At 38.3% G+C, this 23567-nt stretch overlaps 1 protein-coding gene across 2 annotated transcripts in view; it reads right to left on the bottom strand.

Moving 5' to 3' along the window:
- Positions 1–7412: 7412 nt before the first annotated feature.
- Positions 7413–23567, bottom strand: part of DNA2 (DNA replication helicase/nuclease 2) — a 48805-nt gene continuing 32650 nt past the window's right edge. For both annotated transcript variants that reach the window (XM_081224339.1, XM_081224340.1), the window contains 11 exons: positions 21719–21835; positions 21525–21634; positions 20760–20869; positions 19896–20120; positions 13387–13580; positions 13205–13294; positions 12918–13122; positions 11308–11397; positions 10521–10703; positions 8229–8375; positions 7413–7590 (listed from right to left, as the gene is read on the bottom strand). In XM_081224339.1, coding sequence (XP_081080465.1) covers positions 7522–7590; positions 8229–8375; positions 10521–10703; positions 11308–11397; positions 12918–13122; positions 13205–13294; positions 13387–13580; positions 19896–20120; positions 20760–20869; positions 21525–21634; positions 21719–21835 — 1540 coding nt within the window. In that variant the 3' untranslated portion in view covers positions 7413–7521. The remainder of the gene's footprint in view (positions 7591–8228; positions 8376–10520; positions 10704–11307; positions 11398–12917; positions 13123–13204; positions 13295–13386; positions 13581–19895; positions 20121–20759; positions 20870–21524; positions 21635–21718; positions 21836–23567) is intronic.

Below are 23567 nucleotides of genomic sequence, written 5' to 3'. Positions count from 1 at the left end.
GGCCTCGCCGGAGCGCTAGGGCTGCATTTCCAAGGGGATGCGAGTCACGTGCAAACGTTTTCGTCCACTAGGTCCGGCCGGGTTTAATCGAACACACCTGACCTCTTCCCTGCTTCACCAACTAGCTCGCAGGGGACCAGCAGTGAATCCACTGGTTTATAAAAAGCAACGAGGAATGGTCTCAGTAATCGAGGGCAAGGTGCAGAGATAAAGCCAGCGTTTTCTCATTTCAGGGAGTAAAAACTCTCGTGGTCAGATGACACTAGGTTTAAGTTATATCAATTTGGGGAAACTGAGCTATTACCTAGTTAGATCGGCAATTGTTTTTTTTTAAAGAATATATTTTTAAAATTTATTTATTTTACTTTTGGCTGTGTTGGGTCTTCGCTGCTGCACGCGGGCTTTCTCTAGTTGCGGCGAGCGGGGGCTACTCTTCGTTGTGGTGCATGGGCTTCTTATTGCAGTGGCTTCTCTTGTTGCGGAGCACGAGCTCTAGGCGTGTGGGCTGCAGTAGTTGTGGCGCGTGGGCTTCAGTAGTTGTGGCGTGCAGGCTCGAGAGTGCAGGCTCAGTAGTTGTGGCTCACGGGCTTAGTTGCTCCGCGGCATGTGGGATCTTCCCAGACCAGGGCTTGAACCTGTGTCCCCTGCATTGGCAGGCGGATTCTTAACCACTGCGCCACGAGGGAAGCCCAGCAATTGTTAAAACGGTGGCCGAGTTAGAAATAGACTGATATTTCGAGGAAATGGAGCGATGTTTATCTCTTCATCACATTGGCCAGCATACAGTTCTATTATGTTTCTTTACTTCTTTTGGTTTTTAATTTTCTTTATTGTGAGATAATCATACATGGATAAAAATTTATAACGCATATATACATTTAAAGAATCATAAAGTGAACAGCTGGGAAAACACCACCAGATCAAGAGAGCATAGAACAGGAGAGTCATCTTCCCTGGGGGAAAGGCCTTTAGCCACAATCCGCCTAGAAGTCTTAATAAATACGATTCTGACTTCTATGGCAATTGTTTCCTTGCTTTTCTGCATGTTACTACCACGTAAGTATGTGCCCCTAATCAATGTAGTTTATTTTTGCCTGTTTAAAACTTTTCACAAGTGGAATAACATTACGAACATTACTTGTTTCTTTTGTTCAACATCATCCGTGTCCATGAGGAGTTTCCAGGTTAGGGTATTTTCAGGTTTACATACTTCCTGGTCCCTATATGCAGGAGAGCCTCTAGGGCTTGTAAATAAGAATACAATTACTAGAAATCAGGTATGCCTTTCTTTAAATTTACTAGATAATGCCAAACTGTTTTCAAATTTTCTCATAATTTACACTCCTATCAGCAGTGTTGTTTTTCTGTTGCTGTGTCCATTCTAATGCTTAGAATTTTGAGGATTTCTTCATTTTTTGCGTCTTGTGGGTAGGTGATTGCATGGCAGGTTTGTTTTTTATTTATCTCACTACTGATGACATTGAGCACTTTACCTATGTTCACTATTTGGAATTTCACTTTTGCAAAGAAATGGTGCCTGTTTTTCTATTGACTTATCTTTTTCTTATTGGCTTGTGCAAGTTACTTAATATTGTACATACTAATTTGATGTCAGTTATGTGTTGCCACTATCTTCTGGCTAATTTTTTTTTCCTCTCCTTATGGCAACCGTTGATTAAATATAAGTTCTTAATTTTCTTGTAGTGAATTTCTAGTTTATGCCTTAGTGTCTTAAGAAATCCTCCTTATTCCAAGGTCATGAAGATACTCTTTTAAGAATTACATAGTTTTGGGACTTCCCTGGTAGTCCAGTGGTAAAGAATCCGCCTTCCAATGCAGGGGACGCAGGTTCGACCCCCGGTTGGGCAACTAAGATCCCACATGCCGTGGGGCAACTAAGCCCACGTGCCACAACTACTGAGCTTGCACACCTCAACTAGAGAGCCCCTGTGCCACAAACTACGGAGCCCACACGCTCTGGAGCCCACGCACCCTGGAGCCTGCATGCCACAACTGGAGAAGAGAAAACCCGCACACCACAACTAGGGAGAAACCCACACGGCCAAACGAGCGCCGCAACGAGAGATCCGATGCAGCCAAATAAATAAACATTAAAAAAAAAGGAATTACATAGTTTTGCCTTTAATATTTAGGCCTGTTAGTGCACCCAGAATTAATTTTAGTGATGATGTGAGATAGGGTCAAATTTCCTTTCCTCAACTATCCCATCACCCTTTCACCATTCATCTTCCATGCCCATGAGCATGGAAGTAAAGGTCAGTGAGCATGTATGTGAAGGTCAGTTCCTAGGCCAAAACCTCATTTGATCTTCAGAACCACCCCATGAGGAATGAATATTTACCTCTTTTACAGATGAAACTAACCTCAAAGATTAAATAACTTGCCCAGAATCACAGTACTATTAAGGAACAGAGCCAAAATCTGAACCAGTACAAAACTAGCCTCCATTTTCATGTCAAAATACGTCTGTGGTTTTCACAGTGTTTGAAGGAGCCTAAAACTGATGACAAGTCTAACCCCTTCCAACATCTTGCTGTTAAACATTGAAATGACTGACTTGTTCATTTTTCTCTTCTCCAAATGATGAGTGAAAAAGGAGGGATTTGTGTTCCAAGTGCATTTAGAAAAGCAAATAATATTAAGTATATATTTATTTATTTTATAAAACCATGAGAACAAAGGAAAAGAGCTTTATTTTCTGGACTGCTTTCCCTCCAGTGACTTTATAGGTAACATGTAGGAAAGAAATTTAGTTCAGTAACAGACTAGCTTTATTTAAAGCAAAAAATATTTCTTCCTTTGAGGAAGATGTTCTTAAACTCCAAAATACATATTTGCTGGATACTCTAGCCACCTTGTATTGAACAGAATTGGAATTAGGGTGTATGTTTAAAACCTATTACACTTAATAGGTTTAAACTAGAATATTAATCTGTTCTGAGCTCTTGATGTACTAAAACTAAGAATCTAGGTTTTTAAGCGTATGGATGTAATCATGTAACAAAATACTGTTTTTTAAAAACTCATCACATACTGAAATATAGGGATGAAATTGAATGATGTCTAAAATTTGCTTTAAAACATGTCAGCAAGGAAAAAAAGGTAAAAAAAAATTGCTGCAAAATCTAACTGTTGAATATGGGTGATGGGTATATAGGAGTTCATTATACTACTTTTGTGTGTGTTTGTAAAAGTTTTATAATAATGTTTTAAATCTCATCATAAAAAGAAAGCTAGTTAAAGCCTTAAAAATATTTTTTATGTAAAAATCTTTCATAATAAGCCAAAGCAGTATCTATACAAGAGCCGAGTCAGGAAAGGCAGACTTCACCCCCTGGGTCCATCTTGGTTCATACTTTCCAGGATCATGAGTCCCAATCATCCAAGGGTCAGTGGTGACTTGAGTGAAGTTGGATGGGCCTATCCTCTTAGCTACAAGCAGTCTTTTTAATGAGCAAAGCTGTCCACTGAATCTACACAGACCAGCTGGTCAAATCATGCCACAAGGTTTCCAGCTGGCCTGAGATGTGATTTGCTTACAGTAACAATTGTAATGCTTTTTTTTCCTTTTTGGCTGCACTGTGCAGCTTGTGGGATCTTTGTTCCCTGACCAGGGATTGAACCCCAGCCCTTAGCAGTGAAAGCGAGGAGTCCTAACCACTGGACTGCCAGGGAATTCCCAACAATTGTAATGCTTCTAAACATTTGTATAGCACCTGGAAAATGTACACAACACTGAATGGGAAACACATAGTACCTGGGCAAATTGCTGAATTACTAATCAGAACATCTGGGTTCTAACAATGACTTGCCCAGAGCCATATGCTAACGTGAAATATCTATGCTAGGTACTCTGCAGGGTTTAATTCAATTGAGAGAATATCTATGAAAATTATAAAGCATACTACATATTATTACCGCTGCTAAAAAAGCATAAGTGGTATAAAGCTATATATAAAGATGGAAGTAATTCTTTTTGGAAGGAAAAAAATCAGAAAAGGCTTTTTGGAGAAGGTAGCATACAAGTCTTTCAGTCTGGGTGAAGTTGCATAAATGGTATTGGAGAAATAGACAAATATAGAGGATACAACAAACAAGAAAAAAGACATGTATAGGGAAGAGCAAAAATAGTATATTAGGGAATTCCCTGGCAGTCCAGTGGTTAGGACTCTGCACTTTCACTGCCATGGGCCCAGGGTGGATCCCTGGTCAGGGAATTAGGATCCCACAAGCTGTGCAGTGCAGCCAGAAAAAAAAAAAGTACATTAGAACAAATATGCAAAGAAATATTGGAGAATGACCTCCATTACAAACCACACGTTCCAACCTATTAGTGGGATATGAAAGAATATTAGTAGGTTGCAACCAGCTTTGTCTTTTAAAATTAATTATTTTTGGCTGCGTTGGATCTTCGTTGCTGCGCGCGGGCTTTCTCTAGTTGTCGCGCGTGGGCTTCTTCATTGCGGTGGCTTCTCTTGCTGCAGAGCACGGGCTCTAGGTGCGCGGGATTCAGTAGTTGTGGTACGCGGGCTCTACAGAGCACAGACTCAGTAGCTGTGGTGCACGGGCTCAGCAGTTGTGGCTTGCGGGCTCTAGAGCGCAGGCTCAGTAGTTGTGGTGCACGGGCTTAGTTGCTCCGTGGCATGTGGGATCTTCCTGGACCTGGGCTCAAACCCGTGTCCCCTGCACTGGCAGGCAGATTCTTAACCACTGCGCCACCAGGGAAGCCCCGCAACCAGCTTTGTTTTTAATGGAATAGTGGAAAATATGAGGGTATATCACATATAAAAAGGGTAGATATTTTGTTAAAGTACTGTTTAAGGTGCACGCACATACATATGTTCATGCTGAGTCATGATGCAAAATGTGTTTCTTGTTGTGGGTTGTGGCAATTTTTATTCTTAAGCACCAGTCCAGATTATCATACACCAAACTACCAGTAGTTATAACTAAATGATAAGATTACAAAGAAATTTAATTTTCTAAAATTTGTAGTGTTTGAAATTCTCACTAAAATCATGTACTACTCTATAATTAGACAGAAAAAAAAATTAAAGAAAGAAAATTATGCCAAGACTTTTGACCTCTCAGAAAATGGTAGATGTAGAGGTAGATGGTGTCCTTGACAGAAATAGAGATTACAGAGGAAGGCATTAGATGAAGATGGAAATTTACATTTTGTATGTGCTGACTCGGAAGTGCTCACAGAAGACTCTGAAGGCAGGAGCTGGAACACAGATATAACTAGAATTCAGAAGACATGGCAGGGTATACAGATTTGGTAAACAGCTACATAGGTGACGGTTGGAGCCAGTGACTGTCCAAGGAGGGAGAACAGGACCAGACCAAACATAAGAGCTCTGGGAAAGACCCGTCTCTAAAGAGTGAGAGATGAGGAAGAAAAGAAAGGAATCAGAGGAGGTAGCAAGAGAGGTAAGGGGGTAGGAACTCTGAACTGATTTTCAGGAATGGGGCCACTGGAATGGCTACACTGTCATCACATCCTGGCTTTACACTATAAGGAAGACCTTGTCTAGGCTAATGGTGCTTTTGATCTGGACCTGCACAAAGTGACTGCCCAATAACATTAGAGACTGGTAGCCACTGCTGTCTTAGTCTTTGGCATGGATGTCATACTTAAACTGCACTATTAGCAATCTGATGGCCCAGTCTGGGTTCAACTTACAGCTCACCCCAAGCCTCCAACTCATAGCATCTTATATATAAAAGACAAACCCTAACTCTTTCAACTAAGTGGCTAGACTCTTGTAATCAAGACAGAGTCCCAAATGACAAGAAACACGGAACCCCTCCCAGGGCTCTTATTCCACAGGGCTTTGCAGGCCATACAAATCTGTAAAGCAACCACTGATCGAACCAAAAGAATTTACATTATTCATCTCACTCCCAGGAACTGAAATTATCTTCAGTTCCTTCCTGTTATATAACTTCATGATATCTAACCAATATTTAAGCCTTATCTCTGTAAACTTCCTAGTTTTTCCTGTCTAATCCATAGTATCTCCATGATCAACTCCATCCTGTGTGTCCTTCATAAATCTCTTTATAATGTCAACACTCCTTGGTTTCAGCTTTAGAGCATTATCAGTATTTCAGTTCTCAATACTGGAAAAAACGGTGGACAACCCTGAACTTAATTATTATTTAGTATTAATAATTGACACAGTAAGATCTAACAGTAAGAGAACAATTTATTTAATAAAATCTTCAAGTAATATTTTTTAAAAAACATGTGAGGTAGAGGCAGCAATTTTTAACATACTTAACATTCATTAAAAAGAAAAAATTTGAGAGAAATGAGAGATCTCCCTGCCAAAGATGGATACACTAAGGTTAAAATTGGTCACAATATAAGTAATCAAGCACTTTGACGTAACTATTTTACAAAACATTTTTATACCAAAAGAGAAAATTGAGAAATGCCCTAAAACAAAGGGGCATATGAACATGAATAAGTGAAAATAGGAATACACCTTTTTAATTTGTCATCAATTAAGCAAACAAAATTTCTTCTCAAAAGAACAGTAGGGGGCTTCCCTGGTGGCGCAGTGGTTAAGAGTCCGCCTGCCGATGCAGGGGACACGGGTTCTTGCCCCGGTCCGGGAAGATCCCACATGCCGCGGAGTGGCTAGGCCTGTGAGCCATGGCCGCTGAGCCTGCGCGTCCGGAGCCTGTGCTCCACAACGGGAGAGGCCACAACAGTGAGAGGCCCGCATACCGCAAAAAAAAAAAAAAAAAAAAAAGAACAGTAGGAATTATTTTCTTTCACTAGAATACTGAAAAGTGAAAATAACAAGTGGGAGAGTAAGGAGGATCAGAAATTAACTGGAAATAATACATTTATCAGTGATAATTTAAAAGACTAGGTTTAAAGTGAAAACATCTCTGATATGAGAAAGCAAAAGTCAGGAAAAAAACCAGCAGAATGGCCTTTGAATCAGGGACCTCAAAATACAGAAAAACGTCTTACTTATGTTCTCATCATCACAAGATTGTCCTTAAATGACAAAAGCAAATCAATTTTCTTAACTAATCTTTCAAATAAACAAAATATGATACAAAATCTAAAAGATCAAATTAATCTTGAAAATGTAGACTTAAAGGTTTAAACCTCAGATTGAAAAATTCATCCCAGCTTTAAAAGGTGGTAGAAATTTATCAAACTCTAGATCATACAAAAACACATTTATAATAGCTATAAATTTAGACTTTTCAGTTTTGGTACACCTGTACTAAAAAAATACTATGTTAAATTTTGTATGGTAATAGACCTTTATGTTTAACAAAGTTATACCGAAAAATAAATAAAAAAAAAAAAACTGGAACTCTGAAAGAGTATATTTACATCATTTCTTACCCTTGGGATAAAAGTTATCTTCACAGTGTAAACAGGCACTGATTTTACAGCATATCCAAATTATAAATAGGCAAGAGTTAGAGAAGTCATGATGGTTTGGAAAAAGCAAGGAAAACAATGCTTTATCTTCTTTGAAAATCACCCAATACATGACAAAAACTTTCATGTTCTCCTGATGGAAGATCAATGATGTAAAATAAATTAAGGAAGATATATTTAACACAATGTGGAATTACATAAAAACATATATGACATTATTATCTAACATTCTGTAATTTGGTTTACAGGGCTGCTAAAAAAATTGTAAAGATTTTTATGGCATTCTATAGATAATAATATACTTAAGCAATATGGTTTACATATCTTAGCCTGAGACCTACATATAATTTTTTAAAGAGATGATCTATTTTTAAAATAATCTATTAATACAATATGACAAGTAATAATCTCCATTTTTAAATATAATACTTTGTCCTAGATTTTTTTTAAAAAAGGTTATAAATTGAGGGGAGAGGAACAAGAAGGGATAAACAGTTTTCCTAGATGTATTCTAGGAAACATGCACCCTGTTCCTAAGGCAAAAAATCAAGTCCCTTTTTTTCCCCTTTCTCATTTCACAAACTATCCTTCTCCACCACATTCATTATTTCACTTTTTGCTTAAAATTACTTCCTGTGAATTGTTTTCTCTCTTTCCTTTGCAGAATCAGATCTTTTGAAATATGCCCATGGAAAACACGAGACACTGAGTTTTAGCTTATACAAATACATAAATGAAATACTCACAATAGCACAATCAAATGTGACCACATATAAAACAAAAAGGATATTAATTTTTCTGAGTTTAGATGATAAAGTAGCCTCCCCAAAGGAGGATAGCGGTTTAGTGAGGGCACACATCCCAGGAGAATCAGCTTATGTTTGGCTCTGGTTATAGCAACATTAAGACGTCGCCAATCTTTCAATAGTTCACCAAGCTGAAAGAAATTGTAATTTTCATTCTTTGAGTTTTCTTATTTATTTGAGTTTTTTGAGCAGTTTTCAAAAACATATACTGTAAAAAAGATTCATCAACACATTTAAAATCCAGACAGTGGGAAAAACTTGCCCACAGTGCCAACTTCAAGTATTTTATCGTGGGTATGATATCCTAGCCATAATTTTAAATTATTAAATACATATAATAAAAATATATTAAAAAATTAAAAATATTAAATATATATAATACAGAATTGAAGTTAGGACTTCCCTGGTGGACCAGTGGTTAAGACTCCGTGCTCCAAATGCAGGGGGCCCGGGTTCAATCCCTGGTCGGAGAACTAGATACCGCATACCACAACTAGGAGCCCACATACCACAACTAAAGATCCTGCACGCAGCAACGAAGATCCCAAGTGCTGCAACTAAGACGCAGCACCGCCAAATAAATATTAAAAAAAAAAAAAAAAGAATTGAAGTTATCTCCACTCAGTGTTGCATTTTAAAAAATATCTATGAAACAAGCTCTCCGTTTCTTTTTTTTTAATTTTTTTTCTTTTTTTTAATAGATTTTATTTATGTTTATTTATTGGCTGTGTTGTCTTCCTTTGCTGTGCGCAGGCTTTCTCTAGTTGTGGCAAGCGGGGGCTACTCTTTGTTGCAGGGTGAAGGCTTCCCATTGTGGTGGCTTCTCTTGTTGTGGAGCACAAGCTCTAGGCACGCAGGCTTCAGTAGTTGTGGCACACGGGCTTCAGTAGTCGTGGCTCATGGGCTCTAGAGCGCAGGCTCAGTAGTTGTGGCACACAGGCTTAGTTGCTCCGCAGCAATGTGGGATATTCCTAGACCAGGGCTCGAACCCCTGGTCCCCTGCATTGGCAGGTGGATTCTTAACCACCACCATTCTTAACCACTTCCCACCAGGGAAGCCCCAGTGTAGCATTGTTTTTAACAGTAATAGAAACACGTCATAGTAGAAGACTCAGAGGAGTGGTTAAATATAACGTGACCCATATATACAGTGGAAAACTATGCATCTGTAAGAACAGAATGAAATCTCTGTGTAATGACATGGAAAGATCTCCAAGCTGTTAAGTGGAAAAAGCAAAGTCCAGAAATAGTGTATATATTACCTTTTGCGCAAAAAAGGAGGGAAATATGAATACTGATTCATATCTGCTTGCATATGCTTAAAGAAACCTAGAAGGTTACCAAAAACAAAACAAAACCAAAAAACTAAACATGTGATTATCTGTGAGGGTAAGAACTGAGTAGAGGAACAGGGAAGAAGGGAGACTTTCTACTATGTGTATTTTATTTTATTTATTTATTTTTGGCTGTGCAGCGTGGCATGTGGGATCTTAGTTCGCTGACCAGGGATCAAACCCGCAGCCCCTGCATTGGAAGTGTAGAGTCTTAACCACTGGATGACAAGGGAAGTCCCTCTACTACGTGTATCTTAAAAACCATACGAAGGTATTGCATAGTCAAGAAAAATGAGTCAAGGAGAGATAAAAACGCAAAAAAACCAAAACAAAGCCTGGAATTATCTATAAATTTGAAAGTATATCTAGGGAAGCCTATATGTTTAAAATGCTCCAAACACAATAACCAAGAGGTAGAAGCAACCCAAATGTCCACTGATGGATAAATGGCTAAACAAAATGCGGTATATACATGCAGTGGAATAATATTCAGCCTTTAAAAGGAAGGAAATTCTGACACATGCTACAACACGGATGAACCCTGAGGACATTATGAAAAGTGAAATAAGCCACTTACAAAAGGACAAATACCGTATGATTCCACTTATATGGAAAATTCACAGAATTCATAAAATTCTGTCAGATTCACAGAGACAGAAAGTGATTGCCAGGGAAAGGAGAGAGTGGGAATTAGGGAATTGTTCATGGGTATAGAATTTGTTTTGCAAAATGAAAACGTTCTGGAGATGTGTTGCACACGCTGTAAATATACTTAATACTTGTGAATTGTACACTAAAAGATAGTTAAGAAGGTGAATTTTATGTAATGTGTTTTTTACCACAATTAAAAAAGAGAGAGAGAAAAAAAAGAGAGGTAAATAATGTCCCAAACAAATATAAAATACAAATCAGACAACAAAGCAGAAAATACAATTAACTCACAGTTCCATCTTTATTACTTCTAACAAAAGATACTAGAATGATACTTTTGTCTCTTCCTTGGTATTTGTCTACTGTATTAACTTCGACCATCCCAAGAGAAGAATGTGCCAATAAATCATTGATGACTTTTAACTGTTGCCGGTATGGTGCAATGATACCAATATCAGAGGGATTACAACCAGCCTAAACAGAAAAGAACACAATTTAAAGTGAAAAAATCCTGACTTTTGTTATTTAAGCTTTACTAAATTTATTAAATGTTTACATAATGTGCCCAATTGATGTTTATAATACATATTCCTATCACAAGGAGTAAATACAATTATTGAATTCACTCTAAGGCTACATCCACATTTGCTGAAATGAAATAATTTCCTCAAACATTGTTCCCTTGATATTTAGAAGTCCATGGCAGTATAGTGGTTTGTATGCCACCAAAACAGTGTTGCCATACCAAAAAAAGGACAAAGAAATACATTTTACTTTCTGCTATCCCTTACACCAGATGTTTCCAATTGCCAATCATACTGACTTCAGCACTAAATTGAAACAATCAGAATTATCTGATGTTACAAAAAGTTATCCTAAATGGAAACTCAAAATGCCATTACTGTATAAAAAATTACATGTCTTAGATAAATGTTCTCAAAATAAAAACAATCAGGCTTCATTCCTCTTTATCTTAATAAACAAAAGTTAACTTTAGATCTAAAGTTCCTTGCATTCTAATATTCTATTACTCTGCACCTTAATATTAATTAGCCCTCAAAATTAAATTCTATGTTACCTTAATAAAAATTGAGGTCAGGAAAACAATGAGTTTGGCTTCTGTTGTATTACTGACACCTCCCTTTTCAACTTGTTCTGGTGCTGGAACCTAAATAGAAAAAATATGCATCCTGCTTGCAAAACAATCTCTGAAGTTAAGAGTACTGTCAGTACACAGGTGGCCATAGAGACGGTACTACCACATATGGAAACAGATGAAAAATATCTTCATCTTAAAGTTGAAGGTAAAAGAATTAACAAAAATGAATGATATTAGTCACTTTCAGAAAGCCACCCAGAGGCAACCCATCTTAAACATGCTACATAGAGTTCAGACTAAAATCTCTATAAAAGCCGACCATACACTGGGCTTCACAAACTTTACTGTGTTATCCCCCATTTTATAGGAATCAAAGGTCAGAAAAGATGAGTAGCCTGCCCAAGCCTCACAATAAATCGTGGCACTAGGATTCAAACTTAGATCTGGCTCTAATATCTGTGCCCTTTCCATTTTCTTGTTGATTTTTATACAAATAATGGAGCGATAAGGTTCCCCAGTCTCTACCACACCTAGTAGAACTTTCAAAGGATTGTTTTGCTCCTACATCATTCCTTAGTAACCTTGATTAATTTTAATACAACTTATTTGGAATCCTGATGCCAAGAAGGAGGAAATGTGAGTAGCAAAAAAGAATCTGAACTATCACTGGTGAGGTTAAAAAATGGTAAATTATAACTAATAAATTAGAGTTCTGGTTTATAAAAGCAGTCATTTGTGAGATCAGTTTATGTGACTAAATATTCCAGAGCCTGCCTGCCCCTAGGTGTTAATTCTTCATCCTGAAACACTAAGGCAATGTCCAAGAGAATGAAAATCCCACCATGGTACACACATGGTAAGGCCCTATTTTTAACAACCACCTGGCTCCACCCATCTTAATAACAAGAGATATAACTATTTTAGAATAACATGCATACATATAATTGGTCATTATATTTTTATTTGAACTTACATAGACTTCCAAATCAATAATGAGAAGCACTATATAAAACAAACTGTAGGAACATAGGGTCAAAACTTTGTTCTTAGTTCTTAGAAATAAGACAAGTCATTTAAAGTCCTTGTGCAGATTTTTTGTTTAATGACAGATTTGCAAAGAGATCTTTAGGTGCATACGGTGGGGGGAGGAGATATATGGGAAATCTCTGTACTTTTAGCTCAGTTTTGCTGTGGACCTAAAACTGCTCTAGAAAATAAAGTCAATTCTTTTAAAAAAGGTCTTCAAAAGGACATCAATTTATCGTATCTGCTGTCCATTTGTAAACCCAGACCTTTGACAATATCAATGTCAATTTCTTTTTGAGGAAATGTAGTTATACAGTTGAGTTCACTTTCTACCTTTCTGACTTCAAAAGTCAATTCTGACATCTATCAATCACCAGAATAAACCTCCTCCCAAAGACAGTGAGTCTATAGAAAGAAAATATTCTTTTGTGTTAAAGTACGAGAAGTACATTAGTTTTAACTGATAAGCCCTAAGGAAGCAATCGCTACTGAAAACTGAGGAATACAAATAAAAGAGCAAAAGGAGAAAAACTAAAGAAAATGTTTGTTTTTTTGTTTTTTACCTTGTCTGTGTTAAGGAAACAAACAGGATTTTTTGGCTCGAAAACTTCAACCAGCCAAGGATTGTCAGAATAATCAGCATAAAACTCCAGTTCCAGCTTTACATCTTTAAAGTTAGGTAGGTTTATCACTGCATTGGCCACTTTGTCTGATCCACACTCCAGCTTTCCTTCGTATGTCAGTTTATTACTTAAGGACATAATTTTACTATGGAAATTACAAAATAATTTTAGTTTTAGTTATGAACACAAATACAAAAATCACTCGTAGCTGACACTGTTACAAATACCTGTTCATTCTGTACTGCACGGTTAACTGTACGACAGCATTCTTATTCTGTTCCAGCCTCTTGAATAAGCTTTCACTCATGCCAAGAGCTCTGTCAACAAATCCAGTTCAGGCTTATCAGTGTACTGAAACTGTCCCTTAAAAAGAATCTAGTTTAAAATTGAAACCTCAACGTCTGCTTACCTTGCTTCGCAGTTTAGTACCAGGGGAGGAAGCTGCTGATGATCCCCCACCAACACAAATCTCCGCGAAAAAAAAAGTGGCCCTAGGCAAATTGGTTGGCTAATTTGAGAGGCTTCATCCACTATACAAAAATCAAAAGTTTTACGAGAAAATATGGGATGGTTTACTCCCATACATGTTGTTGCAACTATAAGCTAAAAACAAATAGGGAAAATAGATCAGTTATTTAATATGTCCAAGAAATATACCGTGTTTTTCCCATTTTTGAAATTAAAAGATCAAAAAAGAACTCTTTGTCCCCCAAAACAGGAATCCCCCAATATGATTGCAGAAACACTTATAGCATGCAAAAATTTTAATTTTTTACTATAAATATTTTTAAATCAAGTTAATTTTCCAGACACTATAACAATGCTCAAATTTCGATATTTCAAAATGGAAATCTGAAACATTCAAGAGGCAGTAAGTTAATGAATTTATTTTTTTAACGTCAACCAGGACTTTACTTCTGGGAAGATGGAGTACTTTTCCCTACTCCTCCCACAAAGTACAATGAAAAACCCCGGACATTATATAAATATAAAACTATAAACATAAAGACTGAAAGGTGGAGAAAAGGTAGACCAGCTAGGAACCTTGGGACACGAGGAACACCACAGTTCCCTGGGTTTTCCTTTTGCCTCACATATCCCAGATTTGGAGCTGATAAGACTAGGAACACAGGAATGCCAATGTATGCAGACCAAAAGAAGCTCCAACAAAAGCCAAAAGAACAGGAAAGGGATAGCCTAGCAGACAGAAAACTTATACAATAATCACTCAACTCTAGCCAAACACCACATAAAAAACTATGGTCTCAATAGAAATAAAAAAACAAAAATAAATGGGACCTAATCAAACTTATAAGCTTTTTCACAGCACAGCAAACCATAAATAAAATGAAAAGACAACCTACAGATGGCGAGAAAATATCTGCAAATGATGAGAACAACAAGGGCTTAATTTCTAAAATATACGAACAGCTTATACAACTCAATAACAAAAAAACAAAAAACCCAATCAAAAAATGGGCAGGAGGGACTTCCCTGGTGGTCCAGTGGTAAAGAATCCACCTTACAATGCAGGGGACACTGCACTGATCCCGGGTCAGGGAACTAAGATCCCACATGCTGAGGGGCAACTAAGCCCACATGCTACAACTACTGAGCCCATGTGCCTCAACTGGAGAGCCTGCATGCCACAACTAGAAAGAAGACCGAGCGCGGCAACTAGAGAGAAGCCCGCACACCACAACGAAGAGCCTGTGCACCACAACGAAAGATCCCACACACTGCAACGAAGATCCTGCATGTCACAACTAAGACCTGACACAGCTAAAAATAAATAAATTAACTAAGTTAAAAAAAAAAGAACTACATCTCCTTTATTGAAAAAAAAAAAAAAAAAAAAAAGTGGGCAGAGGACCTAAATAGACATTTCTCTAAAGAAGACATACAGATCTCCAACAGGCACATGAAAAGATGCTCAACATCGCTAATTATTAGAGAAACACAAATCAAAACTACAATGAGGTACCACCTCACACAGATCAGAATAGACATCATTAAAAAGTCTACAAATAACAAATAATAAATGCTAGCGAGGGTGTGGAGAAAAGGAAACCCCCCCTACGCCGTTGGTAGGAATGTAAATTGGTGCAGCCACTGTGGAGAACAGTATGGAGGTTCCTTCAAAAACTAAAAATAGAGTCACCGTATGATCCAGCAATCCCACTCCTGGGCATATATCTGGAGAAAACTCTAATTTGAAAACATACATGTACCCCTATGTTCATCGCAGCGCTATTTACAATAACCAAGACATGGAAACAACCTAAATATCCATCGACAGATGAATGGATAAAGATGTGGTATATGTATACAATGGAATATTACTCAACCATAAAAAATGAAATAATGCCATCTGCAGCAACATGGATGGATCTAGATTTCATACTAAGTGAAGTAAGCCAGAAAGAGAGAAAGACAAATATCATATCATTTACATGTGGAATCTAAAAACATGATACAAATGAAATTATTTACAAAACAGAAACAGACTCACAGACATAGAAAACAAACTTACGGTTACCAAAGGTGAAAGGGTGGCTGGAGGGATAAATTAGGAGGGTAGGATTAACAGATATGCACTACTATATATAAAACAGAGAAATAACAAGGTCCTACTGTATGCACAGGGAACTATATACAGCATCCTGTAATAAACCATAAAGGAAAAGAAAAAAATAATAAAAATTAAAAAGAAACACATGTTCAATCTAATAAAGAATTTAGAAAATCTAAAAAAATAAAAACAAAAAATTATGGCCTTGCCCCCCTACCAATGCCAGCAAAGGTCAAGGGAGGATCTTAGATTTCCACCTGCCTGAGGCTGGAATAAGGCACCCCAATACCTTGCCGGGGTGGTGTCAGAGAAGGTCAAGCCAGGATTTTCATCCCTCTTGGCTGGTAGTAACCCTCACCCAGCAATGTAGTGGAGACTGCGTGGGAAGCCTAGACTCCTTCCACCCCTATCAAACAGTAATGAGAAGCCCGTCACCTTCTGCATTAAAAGATGCCAAGTAGGCATCCTGGACTTCAGCTCCCAGCTGGCAGTAATGAGGTGGCATACCCTCTTGCCCTACCAGGGTAGTGTTAGGGAAGCGAGCTAAAACAAAAGTTTTAAATAACACAATACAAAAATGTTCAGATTTCATAAAAAATCACTCATATACAGAACCAGAAATATCTCAAACTGAATGAATATAAGACAATCAATAGATGACAGTGATGTTAGAATTATATGACAAAGATTTTTTTTTTTTTTTTTTTTTTTGCGGTATGCGGGCCTCTCACCATTGTGGCCTCTCCCGCTGCGGAGCACAGGCTCCGGACGCGCAGGCCCAGCGGCCATGGCTCACGTGCCCAGCCGCTCTGCGGCACACGGGATCCTCCCGAACTGGGGCACAAACCCATCCCCCGCATCGGCAGGCGGACTCCCAACCACTAAGCCACCAGGGAAGCCCGATGACAAAGATTTTAAAGCAGCCATGATAAAAATGTTTCAATGAACAATTATGAACACACTTGAATGAAAAGAAAAAGATATAAAATCTCAAGAAAATAAAAGTCTTGGCAAAGAAACAGAAGGTAAAAAGAAGAACCAAATGGAAATTTTAGAACTGAAACTAGAATAACTAGAATTTTAAAATCATGGAATAGGCTCAACAGCAAGGGACAGAGAAAAGAATCAGTGAACAAAGACATAGAAAAATAGAAATTATACAGTCTGAATAACAGACAGAAAGTAGACTGAAAAAACAAAAACTAAACAGAGCCTCATGGACCTGCAGGACATAAAGGATCCACCATTCGTGTCTTCACAGCCCTAGCAGAAAAGAAAGAGGGAGGGGCTGAAAAAGCACTAGAAGAAATCATGGCTAAAAATGTCCCAAGTCTGGCAAGAGACATTAAATCTATAGATTCAATAAGCTGGGAAAACTCCAAACATGATAGAAAAAAATCCGCTACAAGACATATCATAATTAAAATTCTAAAAACTAAAGAAAAGAAAAAATTCTGAAAAGCAGCCCAGGTAAACACCATCTTGCTATAAGGCAAAACATTCCAATTCAAACGTCAGCATATTTCTCATCAGAAACCACGGAAGCCAGAAGAAAGTGGCAGAATATTTTCCCAGTATAAAAGAAAAGAATTACATTATTTACCCAGAATCCTATAACTAGCAAAACTATCCTTCAGGAATGAAGGGGAAGTTGAGACATTCTCACATTGTATATCACTATACACCTATCAGAATGGCCAAGATGAAAAATAGTTAACACCACCAAATGCTGACAAGGATCACTCACACTTTGCTGGTGGGAATGTAAAATGTTATAGCTTCTTTAGAAAACAGATAGGTAATTTTTTTTTTTTTTTTTGCGGTACGCAGGCCTCTCACAGTTGTGGCCTCTCCCGTTGCAGAGCACAGGCTCCGGACGCACAGGCTCAGCGGCCATGGCTCACAGACCCAGCCGCTCTGTGGCACGTGGGATCTTCCCTGACCAGGGCACGAACCCGTGTCCCCTGCATCGGTAGGCGGACTCTCAACCACTGCGCCACCAGGGAAGCCCTGGTAGATTTTTTAAAAACTAAACATGCAACTACCAAATGACTCAGACACTGCACCCCTGAGCATTTATCCCAGAGATATGAAGACTTACGTTCACACAAAACCCTATACATGAATGTCTATAGCAGTTTTATTCATAAGAGCCAAAAACTGCAAACAATCCAGATGTTTTCCAATGGGTGAATGGTTAAACAAATTGTGGCGCATCCATACTATGGAACAATACTCACCAATAAAAAGGAGCAAACTACTGATGATACATGTAACAATCTGAATCTACAGAGAATTAGGCTAAGTGAAAAACACCAATCCCCAAAGATTACATACTGTATGTGAAACCAAGCAGGACCTTGTGGGGCCCTCCTAGGAACAAAAGCCTTTCCGGGTCCCCCATTTCTTATTTGTAGGATAAAAGCTTCAGCCTCCTCGATCTTCCCAGAGTTCCAAAGGGCATATTCAAACAGCTACTAATCAGGGAAATAGGGGATGCAGAAACAAAGGAGGAACAATCAAGAAACTATAGTGCAGGGATTAAAGAAGGATCCTGGTTCTTCCTCAAGGAATATGTTACAAATATCTTTGAGTTCTTTTTTTTTAAATTTTTAGTGGAGTATAGTTGATTTACAATGTTGTGTTAGTTTCTGCTGTACAGCAAAGTGAATCAGTTATACATATATCCACTGTTTTTTAGATTCTTTTCTCATATAGGTCATTACAGTGTATTGGGCTCCCTATGCTATACAGCAGGTCCTTATTAGTTATCTATTTTATATATAGTAGTATGTATATGTCAATCACATCTCCCAATTTATCCCTCCCCTGCTCCCTTGAGGTCTTCTGCAGGAAATAAGGCCGGCACCCAGGTGGAGGATAGTAACTTCAGGCTGAGCACAAGATTCCTGGAGCACCACCTTGTTACCTCACCACCAACCAACCAGAAGAAAGATACACACCCTGCAGCCCTCACCCCAAATTTTGCCTATAAAAACTTCTCCCTGAAAAGAGTTTGAGGTTTTTGAGCACGAGCTGCCTGGTCTCCTTGCTTGACCCTGCAATAAACATTTCTCTGCTCCAAACTCTGACGTTTCAGTTTGTTTGGCCTGTGTGTCCGGCACACGAACTTTTGTTTGATAACATATATTTCCACTTATATAACATTCTTGAAATGACAAAACTGTAGAAATGGAAAACAGAAAAGTGGTTATCAGGGGTCAAGGAATGAGTAGGCAGGAAAGAAGTGGGCATAGTTATAAAAGTACAACGAGAGTGATCTTTGTGGTAATGGAACTATTCTGTATGTAGACTGTAACACTTCAATATCCCTGTTGTGATATTTTACTTTAGTTTTGCAAAATGTTACTACTGGGCAAAGGGTATACAGGATCTCCCTGTATTATTTCTGACTATTATATGTGAATCTATAATTATCTCAAAATAAAAACTTTAATTTAAAAAAGTAAATCAGACATAATCTTAGCCACTTCAAAATTTTTCAATAATTGGGATAGATATTAGACAAAAGAGTTGTAAGAATAGTCTACTAAAATCTATTTGAGATAATTTTTAAGACAAAAATATCAGTTAAGACTTCCCAGTAAAAATATATACAGACATTAAATAAAAATTAGGTTCTATATCAAAGCCTAAAAATACCTATCACAAGACTATTCATATACCATTACTTCTAATTCAAACTCACTAAAAAATCCTGATTATTAGTTTTCTAGGTGTGACACTATAATATAATAAGAAATACACATTTGGTCTTCCTTCTGGTTCTTGACCCAGAGCTCCTAAAACCCTTGGAATTTCCTGATTGATGGGTGACAGGTACATCTTTCGTTATTCATAAGTCCCTTCTAATCATACCTGAGTTTATGCTAATGAGCTGACTTTCTTGAGTTCTGTGAGCCATTTTAGCAAATTATAGAATCCAAGGAGGAGGACACAGGAACCCCCAAGCTGGACACAGGAGGCTTGAACTCGCAATTGAGAACTGAAGTAGGGGGCAGTCTTGTGGGACTGAGTCCTTAACCTGTGGAGTCTGCACTAACTCCACGTAGTCAGTGTCAGAAGTGTGAGTAGACAGAAACAGAGTTTTCCTTTACGAGGATATTTTAAACTAGAAGATGGGAGCCCTGAATAATAAACCAGAAACCGTATTTCAGTTCAGAAGCAAAGAACAAACTATAAACTCATAAACTGGTCCTGTGGTTTATATAAATTAATCACGTGCAAATTTGGTCAATGCGATTAAATTTCCCAACGTACCATTTCTCCCCTCATTCTGGCTACAAAAATTACTGCCAGTATTATTATACAATAATTGTACTTACTTGACTATTGTAGAGTTCTTCTAGAAGAGCTAAGGATCTAATGGATTTTGATCTGCAAATATCCTCCTCTGTAAACTTCCGGATATCTGGATGTACCTTCTGAGTCTGACCCAAGCGCAAAAATCCAATTTTAAACTTTGCTAACTTCAAAAGAATATTGTCAACAGCCGAGTGTGTATAGCTGGTCAACAAAACACTAAAACCACAGGCATAGAGAATTCTTACCTAATAATGAATAAAAGAAAGGAAAACAGCATTACTTTTAACTCCCGGTAATTTTTAACATTTATATTTTTTGAATAGAATTAGAAAACTTAATAGGAAGCATATCTAAGAGCTGAGCCAAGTAACTTTTTAAAAAACTATATAGCCAAAATGTTTTATGAAAATAACATGGCATTATTATCATGTTATTAAAGATATGCTAATAATATATTATGTCATAATAAAATTGAATACAAATACACTTTGACTAGTGCCTGGCACACAGTATCAGTCAATAAATATTTGCTGCCATCATTATGATTATTCTAAGACTGCTCAGTAATTTACTGACATGAAAAAAAATTCAAGAAAACTCTATTTCAACCGCCTCTGTACAACTTATCATTTTTTAAAGGGAAGGAAAACATACATATAACAACAACAGAAAGAGATTTTAGACAATCTTACATGCAAGATATCTACAAGGTGATTACAACTATTGGTAATTTAGGTTTACTATTTCTCATGTCACTTTTAGTTTGAAATAAAGGCATTTTTGACTTAAAATTCAGCCCTTTTGATATCCAATATCACATTCTCTGAACCAAGGAGAAGCTGATTTAAATATTCAGTTTCTAAGCAAAAGAATAATAACCTTACAAGAGTACATATTGTAGTTGTTTTTCCTGTTCCAGGCATACCCACGATGAGGGTGTAGTCTTTTGAAAGAAGTACCTTTTTCATGGCTTGCCTTTGAGGCTTATTCAAACCTACATTTAAATTTAAAAATAACAGGAAAAAGAGTGTTGAATTTTACTGAGCATCTTAACTATTTTACAAGAAAAGCTGACTCTATTCTAGTCTGTTCTTCAATACGTCCTTTCAAAGTAAGGAAATGTCATGGTGACAGTAAAGGTCACAGGTTAACTAATTCCAAAGAGATGCTGTCTAAAAGCTGTAATTACAAGTTTATAAATTATTAAAGGACTTCCCTGGTGGCACAGTGGTTAAGAATCTGCCTGCCAATGCAGGGGACACGGGTTCAAGCCTGGTCCGGGAAGATCCCACATGCTGCGGAACAACTAAGCCCGTGCGCCACAGCTACTGAGCCTGTGCTCTAGAGCCCACGAGCCACAACTACTGAGCCCGTATGCCACAACTACTGAAGCCCGGGCGCCTAGAGCCCGTGCTCCGCAACAAGAGAAGCCACAGCAATGAGAAGCCCATGCACCGCAACAAAGAGTAGCCCCCAGCTAGCCGCAGCTAGAGAAAGCCTGTGCGCAGCAAAAATAGACCCAACTCAGCCAAAAATAAATAAATAAATTTATTTTTTTTAAGTATTAAAATACTGGACTATAATATAGATTAAATTATAAATAGAACCAAGAAAAATTAATGGATGCAGACACACTGATTATAACATACCTTTTAGAATGCAGGCAACTGTATCCTTTGCATCATGTGGAAGAACAGAACTGAGGTAGGATATAAACTGTGGTTCGCGAAAGTCAATGATTAAATCTCGAAGTTTTTGGCTGAAAAGAAAAAAAAAGCTTTTTTTTTACTCCACGTTCCTTAGGAAAGTAGAACAAAATTCAGATTCATTTATTGTTACAAACCTGGCATAAGTATTTTCCATCAGTTTAGAAAGATTTCCTAATGGGGTATCTATATCACAGTGTTTTTCTTCCTGGTCCAATCTGAACAAAGTTGATTCTGGGAGTCCTGACAAGTTCCTAAAACAGCAAACAGATGTACATGAATGTTTTTCATTTAACATAGTCAGTAGATCTGTATAAGAAATATGCTGCTGTCTGCTAAAAGAGTAAATGAGCCAGAATTGCTACTAAAATGGCTACCAGCCCCTAATACATACTTGCCAACCAAAGACAGGATGAGGCCCTGGATTGGTGGGAAAAGGGAGAAGGGGAAGGCACAAGGCACCAAAGTCAAAGCAGTTAATAATCGGGAACCTATAACATTTGCTAACAACTCACTTGGACCTGGGCAAGTTCTACCTGGGCAATTCAGCCTGGGCTCACCACCCCAGAAGGGTCCTGAGCATATGGCTCCTCCCTCCTCCAGCCTGGAGTACAGGTCTCTTTCCCGACAGCTTCTCCCACTCCTCTATCAGCCCCTAAACCATGATGTTCCCTAGGTCCCCTCCCTGGTCCTGTGTACTCTTCTTTCTTGTCATTTTCCCTTTGGTCCCATGCCCCCACGTGGGTCTAAATCCCAACTCTACATCTTCAGGCCTGACCTCACATTCCTCTCCCACCCTGTTTCTCACCCAAGCTTCAGGTTTGGATATCCAGCAAGCAGCAAGATATTTATTTCCAATTAGTTAAAACCCAGGCTATGAAAGTTCAGTTTTTCAAAACCGAACAACTCTTTATTCCTGCTGAACTCGATCCTTCTTCTGTGGTCCTGACCTCAATTAATGGCTCTTGCATCCACACAGCTGTCTTGATCCTTCCCTCTCCCTCACTCTCTTCCAACCCTGCACACTCGATCAGGATCCCATGTCAGACAGTTTTACTTTCTAAATACTTCTCAAAGTCATTCCACCTTCTCTGTCAAAACTACCCTGCCAGGGCTTCCCTGGTGGCGCAGTGGTTGAGAGTCCGCCTGCCGATGCAGGGGACACGGGTTCATGCCCTGGTCTGGGAAGATCCCACATGCCGCGGAGCGGCTGGGCCTGTGAGCCATGGCCGCTGAGCCTGCGCGTCCAGAGCCTGTGCTCCGCAACAGGAGAGGCCACAGCAGTGAGAGGCCCGCGTACCGCAAAAAAAAAAAAAAAAACTACCCTGCCCTCAATCACCTCAAGCCTGGGCCACTACAACAGGTGCCTGACTTCTCGGCTTTCAGTTTTGCCTCCATTAATTAACTCTATTCTCCATAGTGCATCCACAGAAAAATGCCAATCTGATTATTATCATTCTTCTGTTTAAAGCTCTTCAGTACATCTGAAAAAGTAAAGTCAAAACTTCTTAATATGGTATATAAGACCTTCTATGACCTGACCTCTCCAATCATTCCCTTCTTTATCTTTTACATTCCAGAAACTAATTATTACCTGTACTTTGCTGAACACTCCACTTCACACCATCAGGTTTTCCACACCCTGTTCCCTCTGTTTGATATACTCCTCTCACACTGCTTCATCAGGCTAACTTATTCACCCACAGGGTGAAGATCTGGAATGACCTTTTTCACAAAGCCTTCCCTGAGCCTCCTCAAACTGGGTTAAATGCCTCTCCTCTGTGTTCCCATCAATTCAAACACTTGTCATATTAGACCAAAAACATATTTATTTATTTGTTACCCACAAGACTATGAGTTCCTCAAGGGTTTACAAAGCACCTAATACATGTTAGGTGCCAAATAAATACCTCAAAGGACTGACTGCAGGGATTCCTAAGAAACAACAGAAATATCACAGCTGATACTCCAATATCATGAAACCTA

Source organism: Mesoplodon bidens (assembly GCF_964165515.1).
Source record: "Mesoplodon bidens genome assembly, chromosome: 1".
NCBI lineage: Eukaryota > Metazoa > Chordata > Mammalia > Artiodactyla > Ziphiidae > Mesoplodon > Mesoplodon bidens.
This window is presented reverse-complemented; position numbering and strand designations above follow the sequence as displayed.